This window comes from Bos mutus, chromosome 16, assembly GCF_027580195.1.
Source record: "Bos mutus isolate GX-2022 chromosome 16, NWIPB_WYAK_1.1, whole genome shotgun sequence".
Lineage (NCBI taxonomy): Eukaryota > Metazoa > Chordata > Mammalia > Artiodactyla > Bovidae > Bos > Bos mutus.
In genome coordinates this window covers 19109697-19128647 of record NC_091632.1, presented here as the reverse complement: position 1 = coordinate 19128647, position 18951 = coordinate 19109697, and the positions used below count along the sequence as shown (strand labels likewise).

The 18951-nt window shown below is 37.1% G+C and overlaps 1 protein-coding gene across 4 annotated transcripts in view; it reads left to right on the top strand.

Annotated features, from left to right (window-relative positions):
• Positions 1-18951, top strand: part of HMCN1 (hemicentin 1) — a 538357-nt gene that overhangs the window by 289818 nt on the left and 229588 nt on the right. For all 4 annotated transcript variants that reach the window (XM_070384783.1, XM_070384782.1, XM_070384784.1 and 1 more), the window contains 8 exons: positions 2774-2901; positions 5152-5424; positions 6428-6523; positions 9614-9808; positions 10870-11000; positions 11165-11312; positions 13738-13864; positions 16483-16637. In XM_070384783.1, coding sequence (XP_070240884.1) covers positions 2774-2901; positions 5152-5424; positions 6428-6523; positions 9614-9808; positions 10870-11000; positions 11165-11312; positions 13738-13864; positions 16483-16637 — 1253 coding nt within the window. The remainder of the gene's footprint in view (positions 1-2773; positions 2902-5151; positions 5425-6427; positions 6524-9613; positions 9809-10869; positions 11001-11164; positions 11313-13737; positions 13865-16482; positions 16638-18951) is intronic.

The following is an 18951-nucleotide window of genomic DNA, read 5'->3' as shown; positions in this document are numbered from 1 at the left end:
GGATAATTCCTGAAAGGATGATATAATATACATTCCATACTTCTCCTCTTGTTCTCAAAGAACGGTATCACTTACTATTTTAACTGAATATCATGCCAGAAGTTACCGGCAGAATAAGAGCTATAATGTCTAGCTATCTTCTCTTGGACTTGTTGATGTGTATAGTTTTGAAGCTATAAATTCATGCCACTCTAGTTTCCCTACCACTCTTGAGGGGAAAAAATAAACAATGAAGAACTACTTTATTATGTCTTTGAAAAAAGTAAGTGCCTTGACGTTTCTGAATAGCAGACGTACCTTATTTCAGATGAGGCTGAAGTTTCATTGTTCCCCTTCTCAGTCAGTCTCCCTCCCCCTTCCCAGGAGCAAGCATGGCCACAGACTTGATGTGTATCCAGACATACATCCTTAGAGAGTACAGAATATATTCTCTGCCTTTAATTTTGTTTTCATGTACTTGTTTTCAGTTTACCATTGTAGCATGTTATCTATTATTCTACTGCTTGCTTTATTGAGTCAACTTGTATCCATTTTTATGCATGTAGATTCAGTTTATTCATTTTCATTACCATACACATATTCTACGTTTTATTTAGACAGATTTCTCTCTTTATGCTCTGGTTTGTGTTTCTACATTTTATTCTTTTTTCCCCCTTGGCTTTAGAAACAAAACTTTTCAGGGAATATCTTTTTATGTCTCTCCTTGTATGCAGATACACGAGTTTCTTTGAGACTTGTACCTAGAACTGCAGTTTCTAGTTAGAATGAATCCCTATTTTGAGTTTTGTAGCCATTGCCTAACTGCCTTCTGAAGGGGCAATCCTGATTTATCTCCCACCTGCAGGAAATAGATGTACCTGGTGCAACAATGCGTGGTGATGACTGACTCAAAAGTTTTTGCCATTCATATAGGTGTGAAATGGTATCTTGCAACTATCTTACTTTTCACCTGACTGAATTCCAGTGGGCCTAGAATGCTTTCTCTTGTTTGTTGGCCATTTTGTTGTTTGTGAATTGCATCTTTAAACCTGCTCCAGTGTTCTGGTGACTTGTTTTTCTTTTATTATTGAATGTAGAAATTTGGGTTTTGTTCTTAATAGCAATCCTTTGTCTCCTGTATGTGTTGAAAATATCTCACAATACTCCTAGACTTTCAAATTAATTTATATATGGTGTCTAGTTCCATCCCTGGGTCAGGAAGATCCCTTGGAGGAGGAAATGGCAACTCACTCCAGTATTCTTGGCTGGAGAATCCCATGGACTCAGGAGCCTGGTGGGCTACAGGCAATGGGGTTGCTAAGAGTTGGACTGAGCATGACTGAGCATGCTAGGACTCACGTACTGGTTGTACAGAATTTTACAATTTGCCTGTAGCTCAAGGTGTTTGTTTCAGTTCAGTTCAGTCACTCAGTTGTGTCCGACTCTTTGCGACCCCATGAATTGCAGCACGCCAGGCCTCCCTGTCCATCACCAACTCCGGGAGTTCACTAAGACTCACGTCCATCGAGTCAGTGATACCATCCAGCCATCTCATCCTCTGCCGTCCCCTTCTCCTCCTGCCCCCAATCCCTCCCAGCATCAGAGTCTTTTCCAATGAGTCAACTCTTTGCATGAGGTGCCCAAAGTACTGGAGTTTCAGCTTTAGCATCATTCCCTCCAAAGAAATCCCAGGGCTGATCTCCTTCAGAATGGACTGGTTGGATCTCCTTGCAGTCCAAGGGACTCTCAAGAGTCTTCTCCAACACCACAGTTCAAAAGCATCAATTCTTCGGCACTCAGCCTTCTTCACAGTCCAACTCTCACATCCATACATGACCACAGGAAAAACCATAGCCTTGACTAGACGGACCTTTGTTGGCAAAGGTGTTTGTTTAGTAGATCATAAATAAAATTGCAATGTCTTATTGCAATATTTTAAGTTTGTTTTCACATTTTGGATTTTAATACTTCTGAATTTTTATTTTGTGTATAGTACTAGTTTGTGCTCTAATTTTATTTATTTTCCCATGTGGAGAGCCACTTGCCCAACACTAGTTTTGAATAGTCAGTCCTTTCCTAACTTTCTGTAACATCACCTCTGATATTATGTATTACATGTTGAGTTCTCATATATGCTCAAGTCTTCTGGTGGGGATGAGAGGATCTCCATCTTTAACTGTTTATCCATTTGTCAGTCTCTGGGCCAATAGCACACTTTCTTAACTTATAGAAATCCTGATAGTAGGTAGGTCTATTTGGCCCCTCCCTCTTAAAGCTATTTTAGTAAAGTGAACATAATAACATTTTATGTGTAGATCTGGTCTACCTAACTACATAAGAGGTGTGTGTGTGTGTGTGTGTGTGTGTATTCTCAATATATATTTGAGAACTGCATATGTACCTTCTTTTGTTTTTATTTTAGCACATAAAATTTTTAATGAAGCACTGGAGAAAAACTATAATGTGTTCAAAGTATCTTCAAAGTTTGTTAAAACATTTGCTTTGTAAAGCTATAACTTAGTAAAGCAAAGAGATGTACAATTATTTGACAATGTCACACCTTAGATTAAATTTAAATGTGGAAGCAAATTGGTATTGGTGAGAATATCATACAGAATACATAGGATAATTACGAAAATTCCTGACTTTTAAGGTGCATAGAAATGACATTATAGATTGGAGAATGGTTTCAAAAACTGTTTGCAGAGTAATAATTTCACAGTGAATTGCAGTTGCTTAGGGGATATTTAAATTCTCCTATTTTATGGTCTGCCCTGTGGTTTCCTTCTCTTAGACACACGTTCCTCCCTTCTGGTTCAATGAAGATCACTGAGACCCGTGTTTCAGATAGTGGGATGTATCTTTGCGTCGCCACAAATATTGCAGGGAATGTGACCCAGTCTGTTAAGTTAAACGTCCATGGTGAGTTTCGAAATGAAAGTATATGCTATCTGTGGACTAGCCACCAGGAAACCTGTTGTCCAGGAAACCTATTATCAGTTTCTCTGATAGTTATCCTCAAATTGTATATGGAGTAATTATACAAAAATTTTCTAAAATCTGAGACTCACAACTTTCTTTCATTTACTTTGAAAATGTTATCTCCTATCCATAAACAACTTTCCCCTTTTTCCTCAGGTGAACAGTATTTAAATTTTGGATCTAAGTTTTACTAGATGTCCATCCACAGGTCATGTATAAGTATTGTTGATACACCGTAAAAAAAGAAATACGTTTAGGAACTCCCCTGGTGGTCCACTGGTTAAGAAACCACCTCCTAATGCACAGGACATGGGTTCAGTCCCTTTTTGGGGGACTAAGATTGCACCTGCTGCAGGGCAATTGAGACCCCCCCCCACTTTAGAGCCCATGCTCTGCAACTAGAGAAAGCCCACATGATGCAATGAAGACCCAGTACAGCCAAAATAAAAAATATATAAGTGAAAATAAGTATATTCATTCTAAAAAAAAATCAGTATATTCATTCTTTAAAAAAAAAAAGAAAGAAATGCATTTAGACTGGTAGCCTTTTGTGGAAGCAAATGCTCAAGGAAGGATTTAATAGCCTTTAAACAGTCATTTTCAATGTTTATGGAGCTCAGTCACTGAAAACATTCTGCTCCTGGAGTTCTTTAACTATTTTACAAAATTTTCTTGGTAGTCTGCTTTCTTCCCCCAATTTGCCATAGTCTAATTACTCATTCATTCAACATATGCTTAGTGAGCACATATTCTAAGCCCTGCATTCAAATAAGACAAGAAATTTTCTCCCATGGTCTTGACCTGATTTCACTCTCAGATCAGTCACTACTCTAGTATCCTCTTGACTGTGGGATATAAAATCCACTGAGAGTTCTGTTAGTCACTAGTTCTAGGGTATTATGTAAAACCTACCCTCTTTTATCTTTAATGTTTTTTTCATAAAATATGATAATAATACAGACATATCTTGGAGATATTATGGGTTTGGTTCCAGAGAATCTCAGTAAAATGAATACAGCAATCAAGTGAGTCACACGGATGTTTTTGGTTTCCCAGTGCCTATAAAAATTATGTTTACACTATACTATAGTCCACTAAGTGTGCAAGAACATTATGGCTTTAAAAACAATGTACATGCACTGAGCATAATACATACAGTATTAATTTTAAAAATATCTAATTGCCGCTGCCAAGTCGCTTCAGTCGTGTCCGACTCTGTGTGACCCCATGGACTGCAGCCTACCAGGCTTCTCTGTCCATGGGATTCTCCAGGCAAGAACACAGGAGTGGGTTGCCATTTCCTTCTCCATCTTATTGCTAAAAATGCTAAACATCATTTGACAATGTAGGGTTGCCGTAAAACTTCCATTTGTAAAAAATTGCATTATCTGTAAAGTGCAATAAAGCAAAGCACAGTAAAAGTAAAGTGAAGTTTGCCTGTACTATCAGCTTAAAAGATTGTTGCCAATGAAACCTTTAGAATATCTTGGTTAAATATTAAGTTTTAACAAAAGGACAGAGAAATCGGGTTTTTCAGGGATGTAAAGTACATAAATTCTAATCATATCTTTAGGAATCAATTTGATTTTATAGTTCACAATGCGTGTATGTGGAACCTAACACTACTTTTGATAAACTATCTCATTTACATTTCTGAAGGAAGGTAGATAAAGGGAAATAATAGAAGTTCTATCTTGATTTTCTTCTCTGAAATAAGTGAACGCTATTATGAGAAATAGTTCTTACTGTCTGGTTAAACCTTCCACAAAGTGAACAGAAGCTAAGAATCCATGGAGAGAAACACTTTTTTACTCTGTTACAGAAATCAACTGGATTGGCATTTTAGAGGCTTTTAAACCTTACGTTATTTATGTAAGAAATCTGACATCCTTAAATGCTTAATATTCCTCGAGTTTGGAATGAGAAGTTTAAATTCATTCTTTCCCATAATCCTTGCAGTGCATTGGTACTGAAGAGGTTATTTTGCCTGGGTTAGCAAGGAAACAGGCCTCACACAGTATACTGAATTGCCCTCGATCACACAGCTAGTAAGTGGCCTGAGCCTGGGTCCCCATCCTGAGATGATTCTACTTTCCCATGCTGCGTCTTGGTGAGGAGGTCTCATTTAAAGTGAAAAAAGGAAGGAAGTTTTTAAAACCTGGATTATTAATACTCAGTCATTGTTTCCAGTGCCTCCAAAGATACAGCGTGGCCCTAAAGTTATGAAAGTCCAAGTTGGTCAAAGAGTGGACATTCCGTGCAGTGCTCAAGGGACACCTCTTCCTGTTATCACCTGGTTCAAAGGTGGAGGCGCCGTGCTGGTTGATGGACTGCAGCACATTAGGCATCCAGATGGGACATTAAGCATCAAACAAGCGGTGCTCTCAGATGCTGGCATATATACATGTGTCGCTACTAACATAGCAGGCAGTGATGAGACGGAGATAACACTACATGTTCAAGGTGATTTGGGTCCTAGGAAAACATATGGATGGCGGGGTGGGGAGTGGGGGAAAAACCCTGGAGTCTCTGCGGAAGATACAGTCTTGCTTAGTCTTGGATCACTTTCAGAAGACTTCTGTATAGCTTTATGACTCTCTAGTTATCTTTGAAGGGAAAATGATTCCAGAAATGAAATGAAACTGTATGTTAGTAAACTGTTTACCTTTGAAAATGGAGTTGCCGAGGATGGTGTAGGTAGTGCAAACAATCCTAGGGAAGTACCCCACCCACTAGTTTTGGTTTGGAAGAAATTGTGGGCACAGTTGATTGGAGTAGGATTTACCTTAGAGTAGTAAGGGATTCAACTTTAATCCCTAGAAAGTCGAGGTCCACTGTTCCCTCTAATGATGGCCTATATTGAAGGTTTAAAGATTAATCTTTGGGGAATTCCCTGGTGATCCAGTAGTTAGGCTCCACGTTTCCACTGTAGGGGGCACGAGTTCGATCCCTAGTTGGGAAACTAAGATCCCACGTGCCACACGGTGCACCGCCCCCCTGCTCCGAATTGGTTAATCTTTATTCCTTTAAGCAACACGTGTTTATCAAGTTCCTGCCAGGGGTCTGTCGTGATCTAGGCGGTGAGGAGAAGACAGTGACAGGGGTAAAAGCCCTGGTCTCATGACCAGTTCTGTAAGTAGGCAGAAAGCAAGCAGGCAAGTGAATAAGAAATAACAGATTGTGAGATGCGCTTTGTAGAAATTTAAAATAGTTTTTATTAGACAACTCCCAGCAGTTGGCTACTGTAGACTGAATTGTCATGAGGGCTTCTCTGAGGTGATGATATGTATAGTGAAATCTTGTTGGCTAGAAGGAGTCAGACATGTCCAATCAGGAGGAAAAGCATTCCAGTAGGGAGACTACCAGAGCAAAGGCAGGAAGAGAGAAGCAGGTGTTATATGTAGCCTCAGAAGAATTCAGTATTGCCTAAGGAAAGCCTGTGATAATGCATTTACTTTTCTAATAGAACCACCTATTCTGGAAGACCTAGAGCCTCCATATAACACTCCATTCCAAGAGAGAGTGGCCAACCAACGCATTGCATTTCCATGTCCTGCAAAAGGTGTGTACGACTCGGTCACGTGGGCATTGGCATAATGTTGTATTGTTCTAGAATTCTGTATTGAACCCCAGGCATCATTAAATTCTACTCATCAGTCCTTGTTATAACATTTGTGCAAAATGGAAACTAACACTTCTTTCAAATAAGAACTCTTTAAATTAGGTATTCTTCCCTCCAGATGTTTTATTTCCTTTGCTGGAAATACCTTCTGTTCTTTCAGACTTGCCTAATCCGGTATGTTTTCCAGTTCATGCTCCTTCCTGTTACTTAGTTCATTTTATTTCTGACAAGATTTCTCTTTATAATGTGACAGAGCTATTCAAAATATTGCATATTTATCTCAGTTAGGGGTATAAATTAGGACCATACCCTTGTTACTCATCTTTTCTAAAAACTCCTTTCTAGATTTATCCTCTACTGATAATTCTGGAGCCAGGTAGTAACTTGGCTTCCTGATGCTTGTCTAAACTCCTCCTTTCCCTGAATTTCTGGGCTTTCTATCCCATCATATTTCCTGGCAGGAGATGGTTATTCTTTCTCCTCCAAAGCCTATAAAAAAGGTTATTATCACCTTACCCTGGATGCCCAATAGGTGGCCCAAAATATTCTCTTTCACATAATGGTCATCTGCAGTGACTCAAATGAGTCTGTACTAATTCTGGCAAAAACCAAGCAGTATCCTTTCCATCATCTGCTGGAGGAATCCATGCTCCTACACGAGCCTCTTAGTCGTCGTTCCTGGAGACAGTGGAAGTTGAAGGACCTTACAACTCTCTCTCTTTCTGCAGCAAGATTTTGCATCTCTTAACAATATCTCTCTCATCAATGATTATTTTCTACCAGCATTGAAAAAAAGGCAACTCTAATAAGCTCTTCAGATATGTAAAGAGTTGTCAGTAACTATTCCTAGGGTCAATGATGGCTTCCCTGGTGGCTCAGTGGTAAAGAATATGCCTGCAATGCAGGAGACATGGATTCAATCACTGGGTTGAGAAGATCCCCTGGAGAAGGAAATGACAAACCTCTCCAGTATGCCTGGAGAATCCCCACGGCCTGAGAGCCTGCCAGACTATAGTCCATGGGGTCTCAAGAGTTGGACACAACTTAGCAACTACGCCACCACCACCATTCCTAGGATCAGTGGGTGGTGGTGGTAGGCAAGGCCTGGAGAAGAATCCTTGAGAAAGGTAGGTTCAAGTAAGTTCTGTGCGTGCTCACTCTCAAGGGCCGCTGAATCCCTGACTTAGAAGCTGACTTGAATGTCCCTTTTCCAGTTTGATATACAACCTCTTCCTAGTTTCCTAGTTCACCTGGGATAGAATTCTTGTGTTAATTTAAAATTGCCGTGTTCAGTCGCTCAGTCCTGTCTGACTCTCTGTGACCCCATGGAGTGCAGCATGCCCAGGCCTCCCTGTCCTTCGCCACTTCCCAGAGCTCGCTCAGACTCTTGTCCGTTGAGTCAATGATGCCATCCAGCCATCTCATCCTCTGTCGTCCCCTTCTAGCTTAGTGCCTTTTCGTTATCTTTGCCGTGAATTTCATCTTGACCTGGTTGTTCTACCATTGAGAAAGTAAAGATAATACAATTTATTTCTTATGCTTGTGTAGTTTGCTTTTTCATTTATTAGCTTAACAAACATTAGTTGAGAAGTTTGAGAAGTCCATAAAGGAATAAGTAGGATGTAAGGAAATGGTTATAACCCACTTTTATCCTTGGCAACATGTGCAACTGTAGTCCATGAGTTTTATATTCTCTTCTTCATCAGTCAGCATCTTCCAGTGGAATATGCCACTACTTTTGTTTCATTTTTTCCCATAAATGTAGTCATTTTTATGATTGAGTCATTAATAGTCAAAGTCATTTTTGTAACACTTTGACTCAATTTGAGTTTAATCTTAATGATACATTCTGTGTATTCGTGCCATTTGCGTACTTGTCTTTGATATATGACCATTCTCCATTCTTTGATATTTTTATTATGCTTTAAGATTATTAGCCATGTCTCATACAATATATTGATTTTATTTAATGTGCTTTTATTTTTTATATAAATTAAGTAAAATGTGAAAGTACTTAGAATACTGCCTGGCACATTCTTTGCTGTATAAATAGATTCATATTATAGAGTTGTTCTTGCTGCTGCTGCTGCTGCTAAGTCACTTCAGTCGTGTCCGACTCTGTGTGACCCCACAGACGGCAGCCCACCAGGCTCCCCCGTCCCTGGGATTCTCCAGGCAAGAACACTGGAGTGGGTTGCCATTTCCTTCTCCAGTGCATGAAAGTGAAAAGTGAAAGGCAAGTCGCTCATTTGGGTCCGACTCTTCGCAACCCCATGGACTGCAGCCTACCAGGCTCCTCCGTCCATGGGATTTTCCAAGCAAGAGTACTGGAGTGGGGTGCCATCGCCTTCTCTGATTATAGAGTTAATCTTTGTCTATTTCCAGTATGTCCTTTTGGCTCCATTATGCTTTTTAAGATTTTTTTTAATCACTTTTATTCATATAACTTCCATTCACTCTGTTGGTCATAAATAAATCCAGGAAAGCAGTTCTGCTCACTGCTTTCTCAACTTTATTTTCAGTATAAAAGCTCAAGAATCAATCTATGCCCTCTCTTTAACAGAATGGGATCCCCACAAGATGTGTGAATAGTCGATGTTCCTCATCTCTGCTCTATCAGGACTGTTTAAAATGTGAATGATGAAATGTCATTTGTGTTTGCATAATCCTCACTTTCTGTTCCTTACTCTTCGTTTATTATCACCCCAAATCCCTGCCTATTTCTAGTCTAGTTAACTAAAATAGCTTTTTCCCTCATTAATACCGTGAACTCACTCAAGAAAATGTTTTTCTTGTCTTGATAAAAACAACTTTGATCAAATTCTACACTGGAATCCTTAGATCTTTTAAAACCAGTCAGGAAATAGAGAGATGACATACCATAATCTCTGCAAAATTCCATATCTTGAAAGTACCTAAGGATACATAGTATAATGATGAGAAATTTTATTTTTCCTCAAGATAGTTGATATTTAATAGTGATTTCTAAGTTTGTTGTAAAATATCACAAAGCTTTAATTTCTTTCTTAGGTACCCCCAAACCAACCATCAAATGGTTGCGGAATGGTAGAGAGCTGACAGGCCAAGAGCCTGGTATTTCTATATTAGAAGACGGCACATTGTTGGTTATTGCTTCTGTTACACCATATGACAACGGGGAGTATATTTGTGTGGCAGTCAATGAAGCTGGAACCACAGAAAGAAGATATAATCTCAAAGTCCATGGTAAATACAGATAGTCATATAACTGAATATGTAACATGTTCAAATTCCTTTATATATTTTTCTTTCAGTGTAGTATCATTTAATATTTACATAAAAAGACATGTTATCAATTTAAAAAGTAGTAGTCTAACTTCATGTATTCAGTTGACTTAAAATTTCATATAATTTTTTATTGTGATTTTACATCACTGAAAATTCAAACGGTAAAAAAAGATACAAAGTCAAAAGTCTCCTGGCCCTGAGCTAAGCAATCTACTTTATCCTCCCTATGGGCAAGGAAAGTTGTTAGAGGTGTGTGTGTGTTTGTGTGTATCTTCCCAGAGATATTTTCTGCAAAAATGAAGAAATACGAATATATATTTCATCCTCTTTCTTTTTACATATAAAAAGAATTTATAGTAGACCATTTTATCCATTACTGCATACCTTGCCTGTATCATTAAATACTCTACCTTAGAAATTATTCAATATTCCTAACTCTTATGTATGCCTGACTAGGATCCCACTATACCATGACTTAGCTTTCTATGATATTGATGATGAACATTTAGTTAGGTACCACTTGTATACTGTTTTAAGTAATGCTTCAGTGAAAATCAATGCTTCAGTGAAAATTGTGTACGTATGGCTCATGACATATGCATGAGTCAAAGAATACATACACTTAAAAATTTAATGGATATTGTCTTCCATAAATACTGGGCAATATTCATTCTTATCAGCAAAGTAGTCCCACTTAACTTGAGACGAGCAGTTTGCATTTTGAGTGGTATGTGAAATAAATAGTTTCTCCCTTAAATTTATCCTTAATACATAACTGAATTTTTTTTTTAATTTTTAATTTTCAGTTTTAATTCATACCTGAATAGTTAAAGTAAAAATTTAGTGAGTTACTTATAAATATATTGTCAAGACTCTTCATTTCATAATAAAAGCTTTGCTTAAGTATGACCAACCTTTTCTAGCTATCAAATATCTCAGATTTGCTTTCCAAAGTCCTTTGTAAAGGAACTATATATAATATTTATTTTAAACTAACTACAGTTCCTCACTTTTTGCAGTTCCTCCAGTAATTAAAGATAAAGAACAAGTAACAAATGTGTCCGTGTTGGTCAACCAGCCAACCAGTCTCTTTTGTGAAGTTGAAGGTACTCCATCTCCCATCATTATGTGGTATAAAGATGATGTTCAGGTAAATGGAGATGTCCAAATATGCGTACATCTTTGCCTGTGCCTCTGAAATTAATCATTCAGATGTGACTGTCTTATTAATAGCAATATAAAATTTTTGCTTCAAATTTAATTAGGCATTTTTATTGGGATTGGAAATAACATTGACCCTTTTGGTCTTAAAAGGTGACTGAGAGCAGCAGTATTCAGATTGTAAACAATGGGAAGATATTAAAGCTCTTCAGAACCTCTCCAGAGGATGCAGGAAGATATTCCTGTAAAGCAATTAATGTTGCAGGCACTTCTCAAAAGCATTTTAACATTGATGTGCTAGGTAAGGAAAATATTCTTTTAAAAAACTATGATTCAGATGTGTTTTATATAGCATAGCACTGACTGTATTAAAGAGTTAAAGAGATGAAAATTTGATAGAAATATTCATTTTACTCTTATTATTTTTGTCCTTGGGTACATGGTACTGTCTTATACATAAAATAATAAATTACTGTTCTTGTCAGTTTCTCTATTGAGGCGGTCAGGAAATTCTTTGGGAGGTTACTATAGAGGATAATGCAGGTAAAATTCATTCATTTGCTGACCTCTCCTGAAACTCCTGGGTTGTACTTGAACTGATAAATGTAACAAATTCACCCTCCTTTGCGTTCTGAATAATTTCTGTAACTAAATTACCTCAGCCCTAATTCTAATTAAGTGGGGAGAATTCTGAGAACAGGCTGAAACTGTAATAAATTGGTGTTTAAAATATTTAAAATGTTTGAATCCTAATCATAAATTAAAATTTTCATAAGTTTAGCTTGTGAAATTATTTTTGCTGATTAAAGTTCACTTTGTGATAAAATGACTCCCTTCATGTTCAATATTTTGCTCATCAAAGGACATATGATTTGTAAGTCTGGAGTAGAAATGAGGTCTGGGGATGATCCTGCGTTAACTCTAACGCAGTTTATGATCATTCATTAACTGTTGTAACATAAAAATTCTGTCTCATAAGTGTTGTCAAAGCCTGAAGTACTTGGCATTCCTCTACCAAAATTACCATTATTGTCTATAAGTATCAGCTATAAAAACAAAGTAATCTTTCTATTATCAGTCTCATACCAAAATTACCATTATTGTCTATAAGTATCAGCTATAAAAACAAAGTAATCTTTCTATTATCAGTCTCATTGGCATTATTTCTCTTGGTACTCATTTACTGTCATGATTTACTGCTCTCTGTGTGCTGATGACTTCCACATTTTTATCTCCAACTCAGACTTCTTTTCTGAGCTCTCAGGCTGTATGTCTAATCTCCTCCACAGTATCTTGGCTTTTTTAGCTCAATATCTTTGGCTCAATATCTTAGTTACATAGAGAACAGAAAGAAAGAAAATGAAGTTGCTCAGTCATGTCTGACTCTTTGCGACCCCATGGAGTGTAGCCTACCAGGTTTCTCCATCCATGGGATTTTCCAGGCAAGAATACTGGAGTGGGTTGCCATTTCCTTCTCCAGGGGATCTTCCTGAGCCAGGGATTGAACCCAGGTCTCCCACATTGTAAGCAGACGCTTTTATAGTCTGAGCCACCAGGGAAGTCACTCAGAAAGGTCTCAGTAAATGTCTGTTCTGGTCACCTTCAGTGACCCACATCATACTGACCGTCAGTACTACTGCTTCTGCCACAACCTGGCACCGATTCTTCCTAACTCCCTCTGCCCAACTCTGTGAATTTGTCTACATCCTGTTAAGTCTGCTTCTTAACCCATATCGATTATAAACTGAATTAATGTAATAGCCTCCTAACAAGTCCACTTCATCCACTCTTTGCCACTGGAAACTGGTCTTCATTTGGAAGCCAGCATGGTCTTAAAACAAATTTGATCACCACCCGCCCCTCCCGGCATTGATACCTTTTAGTGGCATTCCCTGGAGCCTCAGATGGTAAAAAAAAAATCCTACAGTGCGGGAGACCTAGGTTTAATCCCTGGGTTGGGAAGATCCCCTGGAAGAGGACATGGTTACCTACTCCAGTATTCTTGCCTGGAGAATCCCCATGGACAGAGGAGACTGGCGAGCTACACAGTTCTTAGGGTCCCAAAGAATTGGACATGACTCAGCGGCTAAGCACAGTACAACACACAGCTCTGCAGATGATGGTTAATCACCATAACAGGATGTGAAGGGAGGATTTGAAGATCAGAGAAGTTTATGGGAGCTCTTTAATATGCTTGATAATTCTAAGAATAAAAACTAGCACCTTTTCACATGGAACATAATGTGAATCTTTTAACATTTTATCTAACATGCAATTTTAGCATAGGAGGCCTTTAAAAGAGAAAAGGGTAGTATATTTCAAACAGCACTATGGCATAATATGTAGAATTTGAACATTATCAGATTGTCGTTGACTATGTCATTCATTATTTTAAATGGATAACCATAGTAAATTTCATTATATGAGCTTCACTGCTCATTTATATTCTAAACTCCTTTTGTGTGTTGATTTAATGTTGCTCAAAATGAATTCTTTATTACCACAATTCTTCCAAGTAATTTTCCGCTGTCAGATCTTTCATGAATGTGTTCCTATATTTAAATTTGATATTTGGGTCTACAGATGTGATATGAAAAGGGATTATTGCATAATATTTTCTTGTTGACATTAAAACTTGTTGAAATATTATAGAAATCATTATCTTCTCTCCCTCCTCTACTCTTTTTGCTGTCATAGATTTTCATGATAAAATATCTATGTTTAAGTCCCGCCCACCATAATAGGTGCTGGTTCCCCTGGTGAAGTCTCAGTTGTCCTGAACCAGAATACCAGCCTTGAATGCCGGGTGAAAGGCACCCCCTTTCCTGTTATTCGCTGGTTAAAAGATGGCAAGTGAGTATTTTTTCTATATTTGTTGCAAGAGTCCAGCTGTTTGTAAATAGATGTGGATTTTCTCCCTCTTAATTATCTTACCACCTAGAGTGTTTTAAGTGAACATGAAGGAAAAGCAATATTCAAAAATAGTCTCAAATTTATGAATTATAAGATGCTTTATAAATGCTAGGAATTTATTTTAGAGACATGGAGAAATTCAATTTGTTATACACTGAATATATGCAAGGGCTTTCCTGATAGCTCAGTTGGTAAAGAATCCGCCTGCAAGGCAGGAGCGCCCGGTTCGATTCCTGGGTCGGGAAGATCCCCTGCAAGAGGGCATGGTAACCCACCCCAGTATTCTTGCCTGGAGAATCCCAATGGACAAAGGAGCCTGGCAGGCTACAGTCCATAGGGTTGCAAAGAGTTGAACACAACTGAAGCAACTAAGCACAAATATACACAAAGAGCAACAAATGAAAAAATACAAGATCCAAATAAAGAACTAATCTTGTGTTTACATGGAATTTTGTGCATTATTAAAAAATGAAATTTGCTTATAACATCAAGATAAATACTTAAGCTAGTTTACTATATGGGCAAAAAGAACACCCCCTAAAGAGCAATTAAATGTTCCCCAGACTTCAAGTTCAAGGGCTGCTGAGGTTTGCCCACATTGATAATAGGTGCAATGATTTGTATTGCTCATGAGAGCTTATTTATTACAGCACGGTCATAGTTTGTGTATTTTTACAATTTCTGAAAGTAGGTGTCTAAGACTTAAGTAGCAAAAGGTAAAGATTTGCAGTGTATGAAACAAAGGATTGTATAAAATGTTTTTATATGTCAAGAAAGACAACATAGGAAAATGTATGGAGGGTATAAACAGGCAATTAGAAAGTTATATAGTTAAGTAATAAATGTTTTAAAAGATGTTCACCTTCAATAATTTGGAGAAGGTAAGCAAAAATAACGTGACTTTGTTTTTCATAGATCAGTTTGGCAAAAAAATAGAAGTTTGAAAAATATCAGTTGTTGTCTTATAGTTTGGTAGGTTAGGATATAATACTCTGATGGAACAAGGTATTAATAAATTAGTACTCTGAAAGCCAATTTCTTGATATCAGTTAAAATTTAAATGTTCATGTGCTCTAATACAGCAGTTATACTTCCATTGTCTAGGAAAGGGAAGTCAATTGTCTGTTCCACAGGAAGGCTTGTATGTTAATTCTCTCTGAAACAATGATGGCAGAAAGGGAAAACTGCTTAAAGCTTGATCTTGGGAGAATGGATAGGTGACATACAGCATTGTCATATTGTGAAACACTGAACAGCAATTAAAAAGAAAATCAAGATATAGGTACCAAAATTATCTCCGTAGCTATTGTCAAGTTAAAAGAAAAATAGAACAATAATACAATGCCATTTATGTATAACAACTTGAGATTCCTTTAGCAACACGTTTATGAGTGAAAAGGTTTAGAAAAATCTGTGAAAGAACACAAACTGACAATGTTAAGAGGAAAGACTCACGTTGGGGCAATAAACCAAGAAGACCTTTCCTTATTATAATGCTTTTTTTGTTTCAATTTTTATGAAACTTGCATAGTGATCAATCAGTGAAAGTTTTAAAGTTGCTTAAATTTGAGTAGCATTATCAAGTATTCCACTTCTTTAAACAGAATACATTAAAGTAAGGAACTTGATTCTGTCAGTTTTAGGGAACTTCAAACAAAGTGTCATACCAAGGAATAGTAAGGGATGCTGCCGCAGAAAATTTAATGTGTTTTCTTTAATCTTGTAGTCTTAGTAGTGACTTTAATCTTGTAGTCTTAATAGTGACTGCATTCATTTATCATGTGGCAAATTCCCTGCAGCTTTTTAAAAACCAGATATAGGTCTTCCTGAAAGAATATCAATGGGATTTTAAAGGTATGACTCTTAAGATATCATAGACTTTAATAACCATGATGTTTTAAGTATTAAATAAAGCTGCTACCAAACGTAAAGCAGTCACATAATAGTAGTTGGTAAATGACTGAATAGTGGGAAAAGACTCCTTGGCAAATGTATATGAACTACCTTTGGGATAAATACCTTTCAGTATTAATGATTATGAAAGCATTCATATTTATTATAATACCTACTTATTAGGAAACTTGACCTCATTGTCTTTAGTTAGTAATAACTATATATTGTGAATATTTTTCCAGGTATTATAATATTAGTGTACAAGTAATATTGCTTGGCTTGAAGCTCCTATACACTTAAATTTTCCACCATCATTCAGAAAAGAAAAACTATCTATATAAATTTAAAAAGGAGAGGGGGTGGTGAATGAATGAAATAAAATATTTTATTATTACTGTTCAACAATTTAAGTTTAAAAGGAAGAATCTTTCATCTCAAAGTGATAATTAACTTTCATTAATAACATGATTTAATAATCCCACTCTTCTGAACAGGAGTACTTAATCATATCATTGCATTTTTTAGATTCCTACTAAAAAATTCAACTTTGATCTATTTTGTTTTTAAACTCATACAACTTAATGATTTCTGTTGTGATTAATAAAACAGAAAATGTTTAGGAAAATGAAAATGGATCCATAGAATAAAATTGTATTTTTTTCTAGGCCTTTATTTTTGGGAGACCCTAATATTGAAATTCTAGACAGAGGACAAGTTTTACATTTAAAGAATGCACGAAGAAGTGACAAGGGACGCTACCAGTGTTCTGTGTCCAATGCAGCTGGCAAACAAGCCAAGGATATAAAACTGACAATCTATAGTAAGTGTGACTTTCTTATGCTTTCTACTATTATTATAGTTCTCATTATACATTGAAAATCAGGGTTGACTCTGTTAACTGCTCTTTTATTCAATGCAAAATAATTTTAAATGGTACTTCAAGGGAAAAAGCCTATCTTCTTCTGGTTTAAGCTAGAACATTGTATCCAATTTTAATGCATTTTATCATTGAGTTTGTATTTCTTCAGGGTCTAGTGATTTTCATATGATCTCACTTAAGAGGTCAGGTATTCCCTTATTTGTTAGTGTAAGATAAGTTAAATGTCTGTGTACCTAGAGAGGTTTTTAAAGAGCTCTAAAAAGAGTAGAGGTGCATGAAATAAAATGAAGTTGATCTTATGCAACCAAGTCAGTTATTCTATTTTCATTCTATCTTGGCCTTTCTTCAGACCGCATGGTAATAATTTAAATATTTTAAGCAGTGCTGTTATTTTCTTTCAGTTAAGTCCCCATCAGAGGTATGTAGCCCTTGTTTCACTAAAACTTTCAATATCCTCTGAGGAAGATGACCGCTAAAGTCATTTTATTTTTATGCCAGGAGCCATGGAAGGTATTTGATTATTCTGTTGCAGGCACAAAGAATTACACCATAGAAAGGAGTAGAACTCATCAGGTCAGTCATGCTTATTGGTGGCTCTGCTCCCTGCACTGTCTTCTTTCTGTAGCATATGACACTCAGGCGAAGTTCAGATGCCTCAGAAACTTGTGCAGGATCTTCCCAATCCAGAGCAATCCCAGAATGACTCTATTCCATTGTCCTAGTTTTCCTTAGAGCACCGATCACTGTTTGATAGTTTAATTGCTTAATTATGGGTTTATTTACTTATTTGCTGTTTCTCACCAAGGAGAGTAAACTTCAGAAGGACCTTGCTTTGCATGTTCTCTAATGTCTGATAGAATGCACACAGGCATACAGTAGCTCTCAAGAAATATTTGCTCAGTGAATAAATTGTCTAGTGACAAACTTTTCAGTAGGGTAACCATCAGCTAGAGTTGACTGCTGAGCACTGGAAATGTGGCTAGTTCAAATTGAGACAGGCTGTAAATATAAAATGTTGTGGAGTCACAAAGTTGTGTCTGACTCTTTTGCAACTGCATGGACTGTAGTCCGCCAGGCTCCTCTGCCCACCACGGGATTTCCCAGGCAGCAATACTGGAGTGGGTAGCCATTCCCTTCTCTAGGGAATCTTCCTGACACAGAGATCAAACTCACATGTCCTCCAGTGCGGGCAGATTCTTTACTGCTAAGCTACCAGGAAAGATCTCAAAGACAAACCTAATATGAAAATATAAAGGAAAATACTTAAGTAATAATTTTATCATCTGAAATGATATTTTAAATATATTGAACTAAGTAAAATGTGTCATTTTCATAGTTTTTAATGTGACTATTGGAAAATTTTAAATTATATATATGGTCATTGTATTTCTGTTGGACAGTGATTGTTTGGTCATCAATAAGAACTTGGGCTTCTGAGGTAAGCCCACTTGGGTTCAGATCCAACTTATGTCACTTACTAGCTTTGCAACTTTGAACAAATTGTTTAACCCCTCTGAGCTTCAGTTCCTCATTTCTAAAATGGGGATGATAATAGCACCTGGGCAGGAGGAGAAAGGGACGAGAGAGGATGAGATGGCTGGATGGCATCACCGACTGGATGGACTTGAGTTTGGGTGAACTCCGGGAGTTGGTGATGGACAGGGAGGCCTGGCGTGTTGCAGTTCATGGGGTCGAAAGAGTCGGACACGACTGAGCAACTGAACTGAACTGAACTGAACTAAATAATGAAATTGTAAGGATAAGTTGCTGGATACTTTACACGTATTGCCTGGCTTACAGTGAAACTTCAATAAATATGTATGGTTGTTGTTTAGTTGCTAAGTTGTGTCTAACTTTTATTATCTACTTACTATTCTATTGTCTTGCCGCTTGAAGTATATAGAATATAGCTTGATTTCTGTATAACCTCACTGAATTGCAGATCTCCTTTTTAATGTTAGTTGTCTTTATACAATGTTTGAATAGCTTTCTTGAATCAAAGATTTTACTTAATACAGGCTTTTAAATCATTTCTGTCTATAAATAGAAGCGTGTGGAAGAAATTGGTCTTGAATAGACATGTCCTCCAAAGCACAGTAATGTTACTGAAAAATTAGCTCTATAGGCATCCAAGTTAAACAGAAGTACTGTTGCTACCACTGGCCTCCTACCAGAACCAGGCTTTTAAACAATAGGTGCAATATCTCCCTTAAGCTCTTGAGTAGTCTTCTCTACATTGTTGTGTTGTTGCCAA